Source organism: Myotis lucifugus, unplaced genomic scaffold, assembly GCF_000147115.1.
Source record: "Myotis lucifugus unplaced genomic scaffold, Myoluc2.0 scaffold_465, whole genome shotgun sequence".
NCBI lineage: Eukaryota > Metazoa > Chordata > Mammalia > Chiroptera > Vespertilionidae > Myotis > Myotis lucifugus.
Window position 1 is genome coordinate 135983 of NW_005871513.1, and position 15941 is coordinate 151923.

General features: G+C 50.6%; 1 protein-coding gene across 1 annotated transcript; it reads right to left on the reverse strand.

The window, feature by feature from the left end:
• Positions 1 to 7670: 7670 nt before the first annotated feature.
• TRUB2 (TruB pseudouridine synthase family member 2) lies at positions 7671 to 15854 on the reverse strand. The gene is made up of 8 exons (XM_006103130.3): positions 15687 to 15854; positions 15226 to 15357; positions 14386 to 14460; positions 12989 to 13050; positions 11823 to 11904; positions 9742 to 9814; positions 9081 to 9217; positions 7671 to 8311 (listed from the first exon to the last, which is right to left on the reverse strand). Exons 1-8 carry the CDS (start codon positions 15793 to 15795, stop codon positions 7977 to 7979), a joined length of 1005 nt encoding a protein of 334 aa, XP_006103192.1. The 5' UTR covers positions 15796 to 15854; the 3' UTR covers positions 7671 to 7976.
• Between the last annotated feature and the right edge of the window lie 87 nt (positions 15855 to 15941).

The following is a 15941-nucleotide window of genomic DNA, read 5'->3' on the forward strand; positions in this document are numbered from 1 at the left end:
AAGGAGTCAGAACTTGAACCCAGAACTCTCTGAGTTAAGCCCAAGGTCTTAACCACAAATCTCTGCTGCGCTTCTTACAAATTGTATCTGCACGTGGCCCTGACCCAGCAGCCAGGCCAGTGTTCAGAAATGAACAACCTCAGCTTTGACCTTGGGCTTGGCCTTGGCCCCTCTCTCCTAATTTCTCTGAGTAGGAGGCTTTGCTCTCTTCTCAGTGAGGCCCTCATTCCCAACATCAGGAACTCTGAACAGGAGCAGATCCTCTCCTGACCTCTGCCTCTCTCAGTTTCTTGTTTCATCCCAGAATCCCAAAGGATCTCAGCTGCAAGGAAAATCCGGGCAGCTAACACGCTGAGCACATGCTCTGTGCCAGGCCCCAAACCTAGCGCTCAGTGTGGCTATTGCATGTATGCCTAATGGTTATCCCTATTTTCCAGATGAAGCAAATAAAGCTCAGAGAGGTTAAATCACTTTCCCAAAGAAACACAGGTAAATAGCAGACTCAGAGATTGAGGGCTCCAAGGACATGCTCTTTTAAAGACCTGGGAATAATTTCTAAACCTCTGAGCATCACAAGTATCCGAGAGGGCTTTTTAAAATAAAATTTGGGCCTTGGTCAGTGATGCTCAGTGGTTGGGGTGTCGTCCTGTGAACTGAAGGATCAAGAGTTTGATTCCTGGTCAAGGGCCTGGGTTGCAGGTTCGATCCCCTGTCCCGGTTGGAGCGTGTACAAGAGGCAACCAACTGATCAATGTGTCTCTCTCACATCGATGTTCCCCTCTCTCCCCACCCCCTTCTACTCTCTCTAAAAGTCAATGGAGCACCCTACCTGGTTTGGCTCAGTGGATAGGGCATCCACCTGCGGACCGAAGGGCCCCAGGTTCGATTCTGGTTAAGGGCATGTACCTAGGGAGTGTGCAGGGGGCAGCTCATCGATGTTTCTATCCCTCTCCCTTCCTCTCTGTAAAAAATAAATTTAAGTTTTTCTTAAAAAAATAAATAAAAATAAAAGTCAATGGGGCCCTAGCCGGTTTGGCTCAGTGGATAGAGTGTCGGCCTGTGGACCGAAGGGTCCCAGGTTCAATTCTGGCCAAGGGCACATGCCTGGGTTGCGTGCTCGGTCCAACGTGCATCATTGATGTTTCTATTTCTCTCTTCCTCTCCCTTCCTCTCTGAAATCAATAAAAATATATTTTTTTAAAAATAAAAGTCAATGGAAAAAAATATCCTCATGTGAGGATTAACAAAAGAATAATAAAAATGAAATAAATAAGTAACGCTTTGAGTCCCTAACCCCTCCCTAGGGATTCTGATTTTGCAGGCCTGAGGCAGACTTACATATTTTTTAATGAGCAACCCAGGTGTCTTGGTACCTGGCCTCTCTGTGAGTGTTCCTTAACAATTGACAAATTGCTTTTAATAACTTTTAATAACAAGTAATAAGGTCTGATCAAACCCTGCCTCCAAACCAGCTGTCTCTAAACCCACCTCCAGAGCCACGGGCCCCAGAGCCAGCTCTAGGCCAAACCCAGGTGGCTTTCCTCTGGCTTCTCCCCAGAGCCCCCTGAGCCCCAGGCATTTGTCAGCTCTGTCCCTGGCTGGAGTTTGCCTGCTGCTCCACCCTCCACCCTGGCACCAGCAGACCTGTCCGGCTGGTTTGCCAGGGAGGAGCTGGTCCTGCTTGCCTTCTTAGGGCTCTTCTAGGTCCTGGCTTATTAGGGGCTCAGATAGGACCTGGAGAGGTTGGGAGTGGGGACCACATGCAGAAGAGTTCTGGTCACGGGGTCACTTTGAGCACAGGCTTCTCTGCTGATCACAGGGGCTCTGGAAGCCCCAGGACAGCCCCACCACTCCTGCAACCACACCTGAGCCGCCCGCCTGATGCTTGTCTCTTAATCAACCTGCACCACCCCCAGCAGCATCCTGAGCCCAGTCTCACCCACGCAGGAACTTCTTTGTGTGACTAATAGTCCCTCCTGTTATCCAGTCCATCTCCAGAGGGAGGTGCTCAAAGGAGAGACTGACAGGATATGCAGGGGAGATCCGGATGTTGATCATACGGTGGTGGATATGGCTTTTTGTTTGTTTTTTATCCTATGGCCACACAGAGGAAGCTCAGCATGGTGTGCCACGTATAGACAGATACAAGAGGCTGGGCTCCTCCTCTCCAGGCCTCAGTTTCCACAACTATAAAGTAGGTAAAATAATACCCACTGTGGCCACTTCACAAGTGATCATAGATATAAAGGCTGGTTTAATGATCACAGAGACAAATGTCAGCTCATTATATGATGATATGCTTGTGTGTTCTAAGCATATTTCTGGTCCCTGGTGAATGCAAGGTCCTTTTGGCTTAAAGTGGAGCCTTAATGAGCCAATCTTCTGGGTGCAGTGGCCTCTGGGGAGGGGTGGAGAGAGGAGGGCTGGGAAGGAATAAGAGAGAGGGCATGTAGGAGAGGGGGAGAGGGGAGGAGGCTGGGAGTGTATGAAGAGAAAACTTTTGCCTTGAAAGCTGTAGTATTTGGGCATGGATATTCATTCATTTATTCGGGCATTCATTCATTCATTCAACAAGTATTTTTCCAGGCACCGCTCTAACCTATGAGGACGCAATAGTAAGGAAAACAGACAAACATCTCTGTCCTTGTGGAGCTTACATTCTAAGGAGGGGAGTCAGACAATAAAACAGTTGCCAGGCAGGCAACTGGCAAATGTGGGAGCCTGCGGGTTTGTTAATGAAGTTGCTGGTGTTCTTGAGAGCACATTTCGTACACGGAATTATTTGCACTATATTTGGCTTTAAAAAGTCTTTCTTGAAATAAATCAACCCAATAGTTTAACTTAAAATTTAAAGCTCAACTTACAAATCTCAAGTTGCTTACACATTTGGCACAATTTAGCAATCATTGTTCACTTCTAACCTTTCAGGGTTAAAAACACCTACTAAGGAAAACATTTTACCATCCCAAGGGATTTGGGGTGGTTTTTTCCCAGCAGACTGAGGCTGCATGTTGACCAAATATTTGGGCATGACTCAGGGGTACCCCTGCCCCCCACAATCCTGAGATCAAGATAAGCCACTCTGACCTCTTTTATAATCTCTGTGTCAATAAGGACTCCAAATGAGGTGATGTTGTTACCGGAAAGGAGACCTGGCCCTTAGTGAGTCCGCCTAGAGCCGGCTGGTAGGGTGTGGGTTCTTGACTTTGTGTAGAAAAAACTTTCACAATACAAGCCCAGGTGGATTTCAGAGGACATTTATTAAAGCTGGGGACAGTGAAACAGGAAACGGCTGGGGAAATAAGTCTAGGCTGGTCTGCTTTGGCTCACCAAGAAGTCAGAGAACAGGGGACCTTGGGGACAGGGTTGGGGGGGAGGGGTTGCCACTGCCTATTGCTCCCCCTGGTTTCAAGCCTGAGATGCATACCAATGGGGGAAGGTGGGAGGGGGAGGAAGGCAAGGGCTTGCTCACCCTATGACCTTCGTTTTGAGGAGTTTTTAAGGCTGGACATTTAGGGGAATTCTTGGGGGCGGGGGGTGTGCATATGGCACTGATTGGATTTCCCGGAGTAGGGTGATTTAAGTCATTTACCCTCTGGTTGGGGAGAAGTGCAAACATATACTCTCAAGGGTCCTTGGTTTAGGGAAGATAGGATTACTGGATAGCTGCAAACCGCTGTTTAACTTTGTCTCAGTTGCCCTATTCCTAGCTTACTAGCCTGTCTCAATGTGACCGCCTATGTCGCCTGCGTTCCAGTTACCTATTGAGATTTGCCAACCCCCTCTGCCCCACCCAGTTTTCCCCTCCTTTGGATTGGATTCCACTAATCCAAGTATTGTTTGATTTTATTCTGAATTGTCTACGTGCAGAAATATATATTCCCATGTTTCCTATCTAACAAGGCCACAACTTTAAGACGGGATTTGATTATGCATATCACCCCTGGCTCCAAGGTCTCAATAGGAACGTCTCACTAGGGACACAGCTCAGGGCTGGCCTAAGTCCCACCAAGGTCAAGATAGGGAGGTCATGGTGAAGAGAGATTAAGAGCATGGGCTCTGGAGCCAGAGTACCCAGTTCAAACCTACCCTTGACTGGCTGTGAGGCCCAGGCAAGTATTACCTTCTTAGGCCTCAGTTTCCCCATCTATAAAATGGGGATTAAATTCCCTGGGGATTCTGGTCTGAGGGAGGGCTGGTGAAAGAGGGAGGGGGGTGGTAGTTGGATGTCTGGAGATGCTAAACAAGAAGGGGTGGCAGTGAATATGGCTCGAGTAAGCACAGGTGGAGGTACCTGCCCTTGGCTCAGCCTCGCCACGGTTAGGGTGACCCTGAAGAGGGGAAGACAGGTCTGAAATCACCTCTGGGCAGAGATTCAGGAGGCATGCCGGTTAAACTGACGTCCAGCAGCTACCAGGTCAGAAATCATGGAGGGGCAGGTCCTATGCAGACGAAGATGCCCTCTGCTAGGCAGGATGTCTCTTCCGAGCAGCTTTCCTTACCCATACAAGGGGGATAATCGTTAGTTTCATGTCAGGTGGTCGTGGGAGCCGCGGAGACCTTGAGTGTAAAGCTCTTAGCACAGTGCCCGGCACACCAGGACTCCTCAGTAAATGACAGCTGCTGTTATTCATATCACTGTCATCATCTTCCCTTCAGGCCACCTGGCCCGCTGACCCCCACACCTGCCCAGGCTCCGGGCCGGGCCCTGGGCCCTGGGAGCCATTTGCAGCGATGGCATCAGTCTAGCCTTTCAGGAAGAGTGTGGCAGCTCATTTCTGCCTTCACTTGAAGTGATCCCTGTCAGTGCCAGAGAGGCCCAGGGCTCAGGGCCCTTCCGCAGGAACAAACACCGAACACGCTGGCTCTTAACCCGAGAGGGTAAATAAAATGACAGAACCGAGCTTGAGCTCTCCACCAGAGTCCTGGCTCCAGTGGCGGCTGGGCCTTCCTCAGAGAGCCTGTGGCCTGGCCACCCCCACAGGGTCTGCAGCAAGGAGCCCCAGACCTGCTGGGCAGACGGGGAGACATGGCCACGCTCTGTTGTTCAAGGAACGAAGCCCCTTGTCACACACTGTGCATAATTCCACTTTGCTAAAGAAAATTAACCATTTGGGTTCATTCCACACACACATGCTAAACACATACACAGGAGAAGGAAAACTGTGTCCTCTACACGCAGTACTTCCAACACCAGGCACATGGAGTTTCCCACACCAAGCGACTCTGCAGCTCTCATTAGGCCCAGACGGGTGTCTACAGTTTAACTCAAATCTGACACTGCCTGGAGCCAACAGATTGCACAGCTTAAGGTTCAGACGCTAATCATGAGTCCAGGCGGTCACCAGTCCTGCGGACCGACGGGCTATATAAATCGGGAGTTCCCACAACCCCCTCATGTTTGATATTTGCTCGAACAGCTCACAGATCTCAAACACTTATGTTTACCATTTTATTTAAAGGGTACAGTCAGGAACAGGCGAATGGAAGCGATGCACAGGGCGGGGTAGGAGGGAAGGGGTGAGGGGCGCTCTCCGGGTGTGCCACCCTCAGCGCCGAGGTATGTTCACTAACCCGGAGCTCTCTGAACCCCGTCACTAGGGCTCCACTCCAGACCTACTGAGTCAGAATCCAAGAGTTTGGGTTAGAACCTGGATTCTCAAAGATCTCTCCAGACAATGTTTGTGTGTTTTTTAATTGACTTTTTTAGTAAGTTGTTTGCAGAAAACTTGAGAGTTTAGAGCATTCCCATATACTCAGCAGTTCCCCATAGTATTAACATCTTCCATGAGTTTGATGTATTTGTTGTGGGTTACTGGGAGGAAGCCCTCCAATGTAAAGGGCCATTTTCATCACATCACGAGGCCTGGCCAGTGTAGCCCAGTTGGTTGAGCTTTGTCTCATGCACCAGGAGGTAGCCGGTTCCATTCTCGGTCAGGGCACATGCCTGGGTTATGGGCTCGATCCCCAGTGTGGGGCGTGCAGGAGGCAGCCAATCAATGATTCTCTCTCATCATTGATGTTTCTATCTCTCACCCTCCCCCTTCCTCTCTGAAATCAATATATATAATTTTTAAAGTTGAGCAGCTTTTTAAAAAATTTTATTGATTTTTTTTTACAGAGAGGGAGAGGGATAGAGTTAGAAACATCAGTGAAACATTGATCAGCTGCCTCCTGCACACCCCCTACTGGGGATGTGCACGCAATCAAGGTACGTGCCCTTGACCGGAATTGAACCTGGGACCCTTCAGTCCGCAGGCCGACACTCAATCCACTGAGCCAAACCAGTTAGGGCTATATATATATTTTTAAAAGAGAGTACATACTAGTAACATGACTTATCACTGTTGATGTTGACCTTTAATCACCTGGCTGAGGTGTTTGCCCATTTCCCAACTGATTTTTATACCAGAGAAACAATGTCAGGGAGGGAAGGCCTCCGACTACCTGTGACAACCCTTTAAGGTCATTGTTCAGAAGTGTAGCTACAGCAAGCAGACAGCTCACACACAGAGAGCATCGTATGTGCCAGGCCTGTGACAAGCACCCGACCATGATTTCATTTGTCCCCACAACAATCCCAAGGGGTGGGGAGGCGGGCGAAATCATTCTGCTCATGCTACGGATAAGGGAGCTTTTGAGGCCTCACAGCCAGGAGCCCACATCTGCTCAGCACTGCTCTGAGCTGCGGTTGCCCGGAGTGAAGGTGAGGGAGCCCTGGTGACGGGGCCTCCTCTCCCGAGAAGACAGCAGAGACCAAAGACAAGCAGTGCTTCCCCTCAGGGCCCAAACCGGAGCTCTAGCCAGAGGCCAACTCACTCCTAGTCCGAGTGTTCTCAGTGGCAAATACCCACATGCCTACAGGTTAAAACAACCAGGCCAAACAGAGAGAGTGCACCGGGGCAAAGTGTCCAAAGCCTAGAGAAATAAAATTGGCAGGAAAAATGGCTAGAAAAATGGGGGAGGGGTCATTTTCTTGACTGTATCAGAAGAGATCTTTGGATCCTGTATATGCTATACTTAAACAGCTCCTTACTGATGGATGGTGATGTTTCCCACTTGTAACTATTACAATGCAGCTATGACATCTATGGATCTATAACTTTCTACAACCAGTGCTAGTAGATTCCTCAAACTAAGTCATAAGGTAGTAGTTTAAATTCTGATACACACGACCAGATCACTCCTAAAAGCTTATAGCTGTATATTTCCACTAACAGTACAGATCACCCATCTTCTCAGATCATCATTGCTGGGTGTCATCTTTTTATGACTTTTTTTTTTTGAGAAAGTTTATTCTATATATATAAAAGGTTAAATTGACTCGTGCATGTGCGATACATATAGAGCTCTCGCTGGCACCAATTGCACGCATGTGTTTTGATCTGTCATTGTTGATTGTAAATCTGGTTGACACTTTTATTATAAAGGGCGAATAGTGATATTAAAATATTTCTTCTAATTAACTTCCTTTCAATGTGCACGAATCTGGGCACTGGGCCACTAGTGTGTGTGTGTGTGTGTATATATATTTTTTAAAAAGGAAGAAAAAAGAAACATCAACAAAGAGAGAATCATTGAATCATTGATGGGCCGCCTCCTGCATGTCCCACACATGCCCTGACCAGGAATCGAACTGTGACCACCTAGTTCACAGGTCGATGCTCAACCACTGAGCCATACCGGCCAGGCTAGATTTATTTTTAAATATATACATATGATTCATGTCATTTGCCCAATTTTCTTGTTTTATAAGAGCTCCTTCTATATTATGGATATCAGTTCTTCATTAAGCATTGCAAATATTTTTATCAGTCTGTCATGCGTGTATCGTCTTTTTCTCCATATAGAAGCTTTTCCTTTTCAGTTGGGTCAAGTGTTTTCTCCTACAGCTTCAAAGTTTCACATCACATGTAATAAAACTTCCCCTACTCTCTCTGCAGTCGTCCGTCCCAGCTCATGAACAACTCTGATCTTTACCCACCCGCTGCCCCACCCGCTGTCCAGCCTTCCAAGGCAGGGCTTGGCCCCTCGTTGACCCCATGCCAGCCTGGACCATGGAGCTGCTGGGTGCCCAGCCCCAGCCTCAAGTTCTTCTCCAGCTCGGCTGCCACCCGGGGGGCTGCGACCTGGATGGCGTCCTGGATGCTGTGCAGGTCCCACTGGGTCCTCAGGAGGGCATCGTCCAGGGTGAAGAAGCCGTCCCGCGTGCGCCGCACGTGGGAGCAGACAGCGGTGGTCTTCAGCTCCAGGCCGATTTCATGCACCAGTCTCCGCAGCTGCTTCTGCGTCTCGTGCATGCACTGCACCTCTGCCAGCGACATGCAAAGACAGACACGGGGGTCAGAGCACAGCCTCGGGTGTCCGCTGATCTAGATCCACACCCCCTGGTATCTCCTGGCTGTGAAATAACCTTAGCAAAACACCTTAGTTCTCCAGGGCTTTGCTATTCAAAGTGTTGCCTAAGGACCACCCTGTAGGGAAAGACTGTTAGACAGACAAAATCTCGGGCCCTATCCAACCTGCTGAGTCAGAATGTGCCTTGTAAGAAGACCCCAGGTGATGTGTGGGCAGGTCAGTCAAAGCACTGCTCTGAGACTTGGTTTGCTCATCTATAAAATGGGTGGCTATGAGGAGTCCGAGGGATAATTGATACTATCAGGTGCTTAGCATGGGGAGAGCCTTGGTTAGTGCCCAAGAAATGGAGCCCTCGTTAATATGACCAGTGGAGAAGAAAGCAGTGTGTGTGTGTGGGGGGGGGGGGGAGTAGGCTGGGTGGGACAGGGGAAGTGAGAATGCTGTCTGATGGCCCACATCTACTTGAAGCAGCGGGTGGCTCTGGAAGTGAGCCGCTAAACCTAACAGTTGCTTGTTAAGTTCTGGCTTCAAAGGGTGTCTTGGCAGAAGATAGGACGATATGTGTTCTGTGTGCCTATGATCGGCCAAGTCCAGCCCAGAGCTGGGAAGGACGTCAGTCCTTGCTGCCTTGGCCAGCAGATTCGGGGCTGGCATGTGCCGGCCTCTGCGAGGGCATTCCGTGGAGTCCCATCTCCCTGCTCCAACTTCCTGGGGCAACTTACCTAAGAGGAATTCTGGAGGCGCAAAGTGGAGGCATCGGATGCCGGTTATCAGCATCGGGGACTTGTTCATGGGCCGGATCAAGCCTTTCACGGCCATCTCGTAGGCCTCCTGGGTCTGCAGATCGAGGTTGGAGTGCCTGGGATCAGGAGGTGGACAGACTTGGGTGGCTGGCGTGGGGTAGGGAACTGGGCTGATGCTTAGCCCTGGCCCTGCCCACTCCTGAAGCTCTTCATGCCTCTCCATCTCCCCTTCCCCTCCAGCAGCTGTTTTCTGCCCTTCCAATCTGTAAACGCAGCCTGTCCTCCTCTGCACACTCTGCCGACTTCAGCATCACACGAGTGCTGCCTGCTCCCGCCCCCTGGCTCTGTGCCAGGGAGCCCTGGCTGCCTCTTCATTAGATCACACGCTCCCTAGGAGAGCAGCTGGTGTTTCATTCCCCTCGGTTTCCCCAAGGCCTGGCCTATGACCCAGCACAGAAGCACTTCTGCATGCTGTGGAAGGAAGGAATGGTTCATGTCTGGTTTCAGGCTCTGAAAAGATCCGTGGAATCTGCCCCTGGGTTGGGCAGAGGCTAAGGGAGCCCTGTGGGCACGCAACTCTTGCTCTTCTGGCACCTCCGAGAGGGCCGTTTCAGGGACGGGTGGGTGGGGCCCCACTTACGTCACCAGGGCCTTCTGATGGGAGCCTTGGATTACGGCCAGGATTCGATCCAGTTTCTCTCTGGTCACGTGGTCTGAAAAAGACAGGGCTGGTTAGCACACAGGTGGGCAACAGCAACCTAACCGACTCCCTCCCCCAAACCAGCCTCAGAATTTGAAGGGGATCCCAGAGCATCCTCTGGTCCATTTGGGGGTTGACAGGCCTTTGAGAATCTTATGAAAGTGTGGGCCCCTCTTCTCAGAAAGATACACATGAACTCGGCATGTTAAGGACACATTCAAGGGGCTGTGAGACTCTAGATTACCAACATTTTCTTCTGGAAATGAAGCTCAAAGATATAATCTGATTTTTGCCTAGTATTCAGGGATGGTGCCATCTGTCCAAATGCAGAAACAAGTGGCAAAAGTGGGAGTAGCTCTGCCTGCTTGTCTCACCGAGTAACTATGGGGCAGGCAGCAGCAAAGCCCGGGGACACTCACAAACTCTGCTGGCAGGCTGATCCTGTGGCCCAGCTGGGGTAAGTGCCGAAGGTTAGGGAGCAGTTGTAGTAGCCGAAGGCTTGCCAGCTTGGAAGGGCCTAGGCCTCTCATCCCTTCTGCCTGGCTTCTTCCATGCTGTTGTCTTATCTGGAATGCCCCTGCCTCCTCCTCGCATTTATAGCCAACTCAAATGCTGCCTCCTCCAGGAAGCCCTCCTGGAGTATGTGGCTTTTTCTTCCTGGCTTCTGCCATCTGCACCTGGGTCTCTTTCCACCATTTAATTTTCTTTGGTTTTTACATTATTTTTTAATTATGTAATTGATATATGAATCTTCTTCAAGAAATTTAAATCTGCGTCCTGACCAATGTGGGTCAGTTAGTTGGGTATTATCCCGTGCACTGAAAGGTTGCCAGTTTGATTCTGGTTAGGGCACATGCCTGGGTTGTGGGCTCAAATCCCAGTAGGAGGTATGCAGGAGGCAGCTGATAGACAATTCCCTCCCACATTGATGCTTCTCTCTCTCTCCCTCTCCCTTCCTCTCCTTCTAAAAAAAAAAATCAATACAATAATAAAAAAACAAAAGAAGAAATTCAGATCCACATCAACAAACATCTCTATCACTGTTATCATCTCTATCATCGTCCACCCTCTATTCTCCAAATTCTGGCTTCCTTTCTCCCAGAAGTGTCAACTTGGTAGTTGTCTTTAGATGCGTTTTGGATGGTGACACACACCTACACATACATAGTGTTGTCTTGCCAGGCTTTAATCTGCCCTAGAAGGTGTAGGTGTGTCTGCTCTCCTGTTAAGACTGAGTTCACTGTAGTTGGAGACCCATTTAATTTACTGTATGTCCTCCCAGTGCCTAGAACATGGCTGGTGCTCAAAAATATATGCCAAATAAACAAATGCAATGATTATTATTATTTTTTTTTTTTTGAGAAAGAAAGGAGAGGGAGAAACACCGATTTGTTGTTCCTCTTATACATGCATTCATTGGTTGATTTTTGAATGTGCACTGACCAGGGATCAAACCCACAACCTTAGCATATCAGGACGACGCTCTAACCAACTAAGCTATCTGGCCAGAACAAATACAATAAATTACAGACAGTGTTAGAACATGGTGAGAATAAGTGAAGAATGGGCCATCCACCCCCACCCAACCATTCATTCATCCATCTGTCCCTACCTCTCCACCATCCCCCACCCCCCATCCAACAAGCACCTCCCACGTCCCAGACCCTGGGCTGTGTGTGATCACAGGAGTGAAATTAGTTTCTACTCTCATGGGTATCAATCTGGTGGGGAGATGGATTTTAAATAGCTAGTAATCATTAGTTAATTACTATTCTGAGAGTCCATCTAGTCCACGTATAAGGGCTAGAAAAGCTTCCCTGGGGAAGTGACATTTAAACCAGGTGAAGAGGCACAAGGGAACACAGGGCACTCCTGACAGAACGATGTGTCCAAAGCCCCCCCATAGCAGCCCGAGCTTGGTGTGTCTAAGAGACTGGGGGGAGGGGAGGAATCAAGGGAAAGCAAATTCGGGGGCAGCCTCAGCTGCTGCTCCACATGCCCTGGCTCCCAGGGGCTCTCACCATATGTTGTCTTCTCCACCAGCCGCCCGTCCTCGCGGAAGTCATCCGTGGCTTTGCCCAGGAGGCCTTGAACCGTGTAATCCTGCGAGGACAGGGAGGGGAAGACCCAGTTGTGTCCCTGCTCGGAGCCTCAGCACTGAGGGAGGTGCTGGGCTGAGACTGGGGGTGGGGCCATTAGGTCCTCAGGGAGCTCAGATGCTCAGTCCCTGCCTGGCTGCCCTCTGCCCCCAGGGGAAGGATGCTGGACTTTCCTATGTCAGTCAGGACTGGCAGCCCACAAAGGGCACTGAAGGACACTCCACGCCTCTCCACTCCAGCAACCTGACAATTTGTCACACCGGCCCCTCCTAGCAAGCCCTGTAGTCTTCCTTCCACCCCCTCGAAGTATGATCCACGCAGCTGAATGCCTCTGCCACAACTCAGAGTAATGATGACAACGATGACAGAGATGGTGACAACAGTGACACTGATGGAGCATTTACCATGGGCTACGTGGCATGTAGGCACTAATCTTACCTTCAAAGTGACCCCAATGCAGAAGAGGTGCTATTATCGTTCCCATTTAGGAGATGAGGAGCGGAGGCGCACAGATGTGAAGTAACCCACCCAAGGACCCACAGCTGGCACAGGGAGAGGCTGGTTTTGGCTCCAGAGTGTGCTCTTAACCATTAAAAACAGGGACCTTCTAACATGACGCCTATTGCACACGCTCGTGGTGCCAGATCGCCCTGATGCCTAGACAGTGACATCCACCTCTCGGTCTTGGGGAGAGAATGAAGTGGTGTCTGGATCAGGCTCCGGTGTCGGACAGATCCCGGTTCAAACTCCAGCTCTGTCCCTTTCAGGCTACACGACCCTGAGCAAGTGACATCCTCTCTGAGTTCTCTCATCTGTAAAATGGGTTAACAACAGATCCCACTTTGCAGGGAAGTAGTGAGGGGCTCACGAGGGAGTCCACGTACAGTGCTCAGCACAGAGCAGCCAGCATGCAATAGTGCCAGCTGTCACTGTTACGGTGCTGTTAGTCTTCCATAGCACGTGACCATAAAAACATGCTTACTTATGGCCTGGATGTTCCCCATGGAATCCTCTCAGCTTCAGAATCCTGCCAGTGACCCCCAGGGAAAGGACCAGAGGATAAGCGGGCTGTCCCCAGCCCCCTGTACCTTGGTGAGGTGTGCGTTGTACATGTCGGTGAGGAGACTGCGTCCCTGTCCCACGCCGAGCACTGAAAGGAACCCAGGCTGATCTCACACCTGCCCCCCGCTTCCCGTTTCCCTGGGACCCCATCCCCCACACCTGCCATCAGAATATTCCCACCTCCAATGCTGCTGAAGCCAGCAGGGGGCAAGGACAGCTTCTACAGGAAGCAAGTGCGCTCCTCTGGGTATAAATGACAATGTGGATTTCTGGGTCCCACCATGTGCACTGACTCTGACTTGTGGTGGGGAGGGGCCTAGGATGCTTAGCCAGCTCTCTAGGGGTTTTTTTTTTTTTTTTTTTTAAGGATTTTAAATTGATCTTTAGAGAGAGAGGAAGGGAGAGAGAGAGAGAGAGAGAGAGAGAGAGAGAGAAACATGGATATGAGAGGAAAACATTGATAGGCTGCCTCCCGCATGTACCCTACTGGGATCAAGCCTGCAACCTGGGCACGTGCCCTGACCAGGAATTGAACGAGCAACCTTTTGGTGTACCGGATGACAACCAACCGACCGAGCCACACCGGCCAGGGCTTTCCAGGGGTGTCTGATGCACTCAAAAGTACGAGACCGCTGGCCCATCACAGAGACCTGCACTGAAGTCAGGAGAGGCTCTAATCATGTCCTTAACTCCTTGGGCTTCAGGCTCTTCATCAGTAAAGTGGGGAAAAAACACTGCCCGGCCCGTCATGAAGACTGAGGCCACGCACAGGAAGCAATCGGCACAAAGGAAGGGCCCCATAAAAGAGGGCATTGTGGCCACTCCCTGCCTTTCCCCGCTGTTTCTCCCTCTGGCTGAAGGAGAGAACGGTCCTCCATTCACTCCTAGACAGGGAGGGGGCATGAGATCATGTCTGCCTGCCAGTGCCCCGGGAAGCAAGACAAGGGGACTGTGACTGTCGCGTATGGATGTAGACACCGCCTGACCCTGGGGCCACAGATGGCTCATGACTCAGGGCTTTGTGTGTCCAGACCCTTGCTGGGGAGGCCAGAGTCACATGCCTGGCGACCCCACGAAAGCAATGATGGTTTCCCCTCTCTGGACCGAGGGCATTCACTAGCCATGTGACCTAGGACAAGTCACCTAAGCTGTGGGACCTTACTTTCTTCATTCATAAAATCATACAACATCTACCTAGTAAGGCTGCTGTGGTGAATGGCTTTGTACCACATCACATGCAGAGATCACTTGATAAAGGTGGGCGATTGTGACTCCCCCTTCCCCCTTCCACCAGCTGATCGGATTTGGGGCGAGAATCAGGGGAGAATAGTGGTGAGAAATGGATGTCAGGTTAGAAGTGGGCTGGGCTTCTGGTATCTCCCAATCCTCCCCCAAGCCTATATCACTGCACCCCCTCACCTACCAAGCACCCCAGATGCCTGGGCATCCAGCCGGTGTCCCACGCCAATCTTCAGGCTGGTGAATGCTGGTCCACGTACTAGAAGGAAACAGACGAGGTACCTTTCCTCAACAAATAAGGATGGCTCCGGGCTGTGTGGCTCATTCCTAGTATGTAGCCTTCCCGCTACAGGTTAGACCTCATAGAGTTGTGGTGAAGTTTCAATGAGATGGTATTTGGAAAAAGCTTAACACAGTATCTAGTACAAAGCAGATCCTTATTATACCATACTTGTGATTGTGATACTGTAGAGTCACTGAATATCACTGTTGAAGAGGTTTACAGGTTCCCCTTGGTCATCATATAGCCCCCCAACATCTTCTACCTCCTCAGGACTTCCACCCGAAGGTCTCAATTCCTACCTGGAGTCTGGGAATCGTAAAGGGGTCAGCAAACTACAGTCCACAGGACAAATCCTCAAGCCTGTTTTTATAATGGCCCACGAGTTAAACTTTTTCCCCCATTTTTCACAGATTCCAAAAAAAAAAAAATCAAGTGAATAATAGTTTGTGCCATATGAAAATTATGTGAAATTCGAAGGTCAGTGTCCATAAAGTTTGAGTGAAATACAGCCAGGCTCACGGCTTCACATACTGCCTACAGCTGCTTTTGCACTACAATGGCAGAATTGAACCTGCAAAGCCTGAAGCATTTCCTACCTGGAAAATTTGCATATTCCTTGCCAAACACTTCACCCCCACTGCGGCCCTCCGAAGGTCAGGGACAGGAGTCTGAGTACTGACTCCGGGCAGAGATTTCCTGCGAAGGGACCCCGACCCTAGCCCCTGCCTGAGTGCGCCTTACCCAGCGGATGGTTGGTGAGGGTGGGCACACTGGTGGCTGTGAGGGTCAGCTCCTTGTCTTCGCTGCCTTCCACAGGGCCCAGCAGAAAGCGAACACGCTGCTCAGGGGCAGGCGGCTTCCCAGCATTGAGACCTGTGCATACACAGGCAGAGGACATCGTGTCAATTCTGTCCCAACACCTGGGGAGGAGGGGCAGGGAAGTACGGAGATGCGGGAGACGGAGGACGACCCACGGCGCGCACCAGCGAACAGAACAGTTAGGAAACAGACGAGTTCAAATCCCAACCCTATGACTTACTTACTGTTTACCCATGTGAACACAAGGGAAGGTGAGGCGTAACCCATGATTAGAAAAGCGCTCTCCCAGGCGACTAGATCACATGACTTTATTTTGCTAGAGGATCAGAAGGGATTCCCGGGAGAACGGGCGCGCAATCGGGAGTCCGGCTAGAGGCACTCACCCTTCAGAAGCTGCAGCTCCACCGTATCCCGCAGGTGCTTCCAGTGCAGCCCGGGGGGCTTGTAGGTCGCAAAGAGCCCGTGCAGCCGGGCCACGCCGGCGGCCCCCATGTCCGCGCCGGCGGCGCAGGTTCCGGGCCAAGCTGGACGGGCGGAAGTGCCGTACGGTCCCGCACCAAATAGAGTCCGTACAAGGGGCGCCGTCAGGTTTCGCAGCCGGAAGTGGTTCTCCCCCTAACATCCTCGGGGGAACGGTG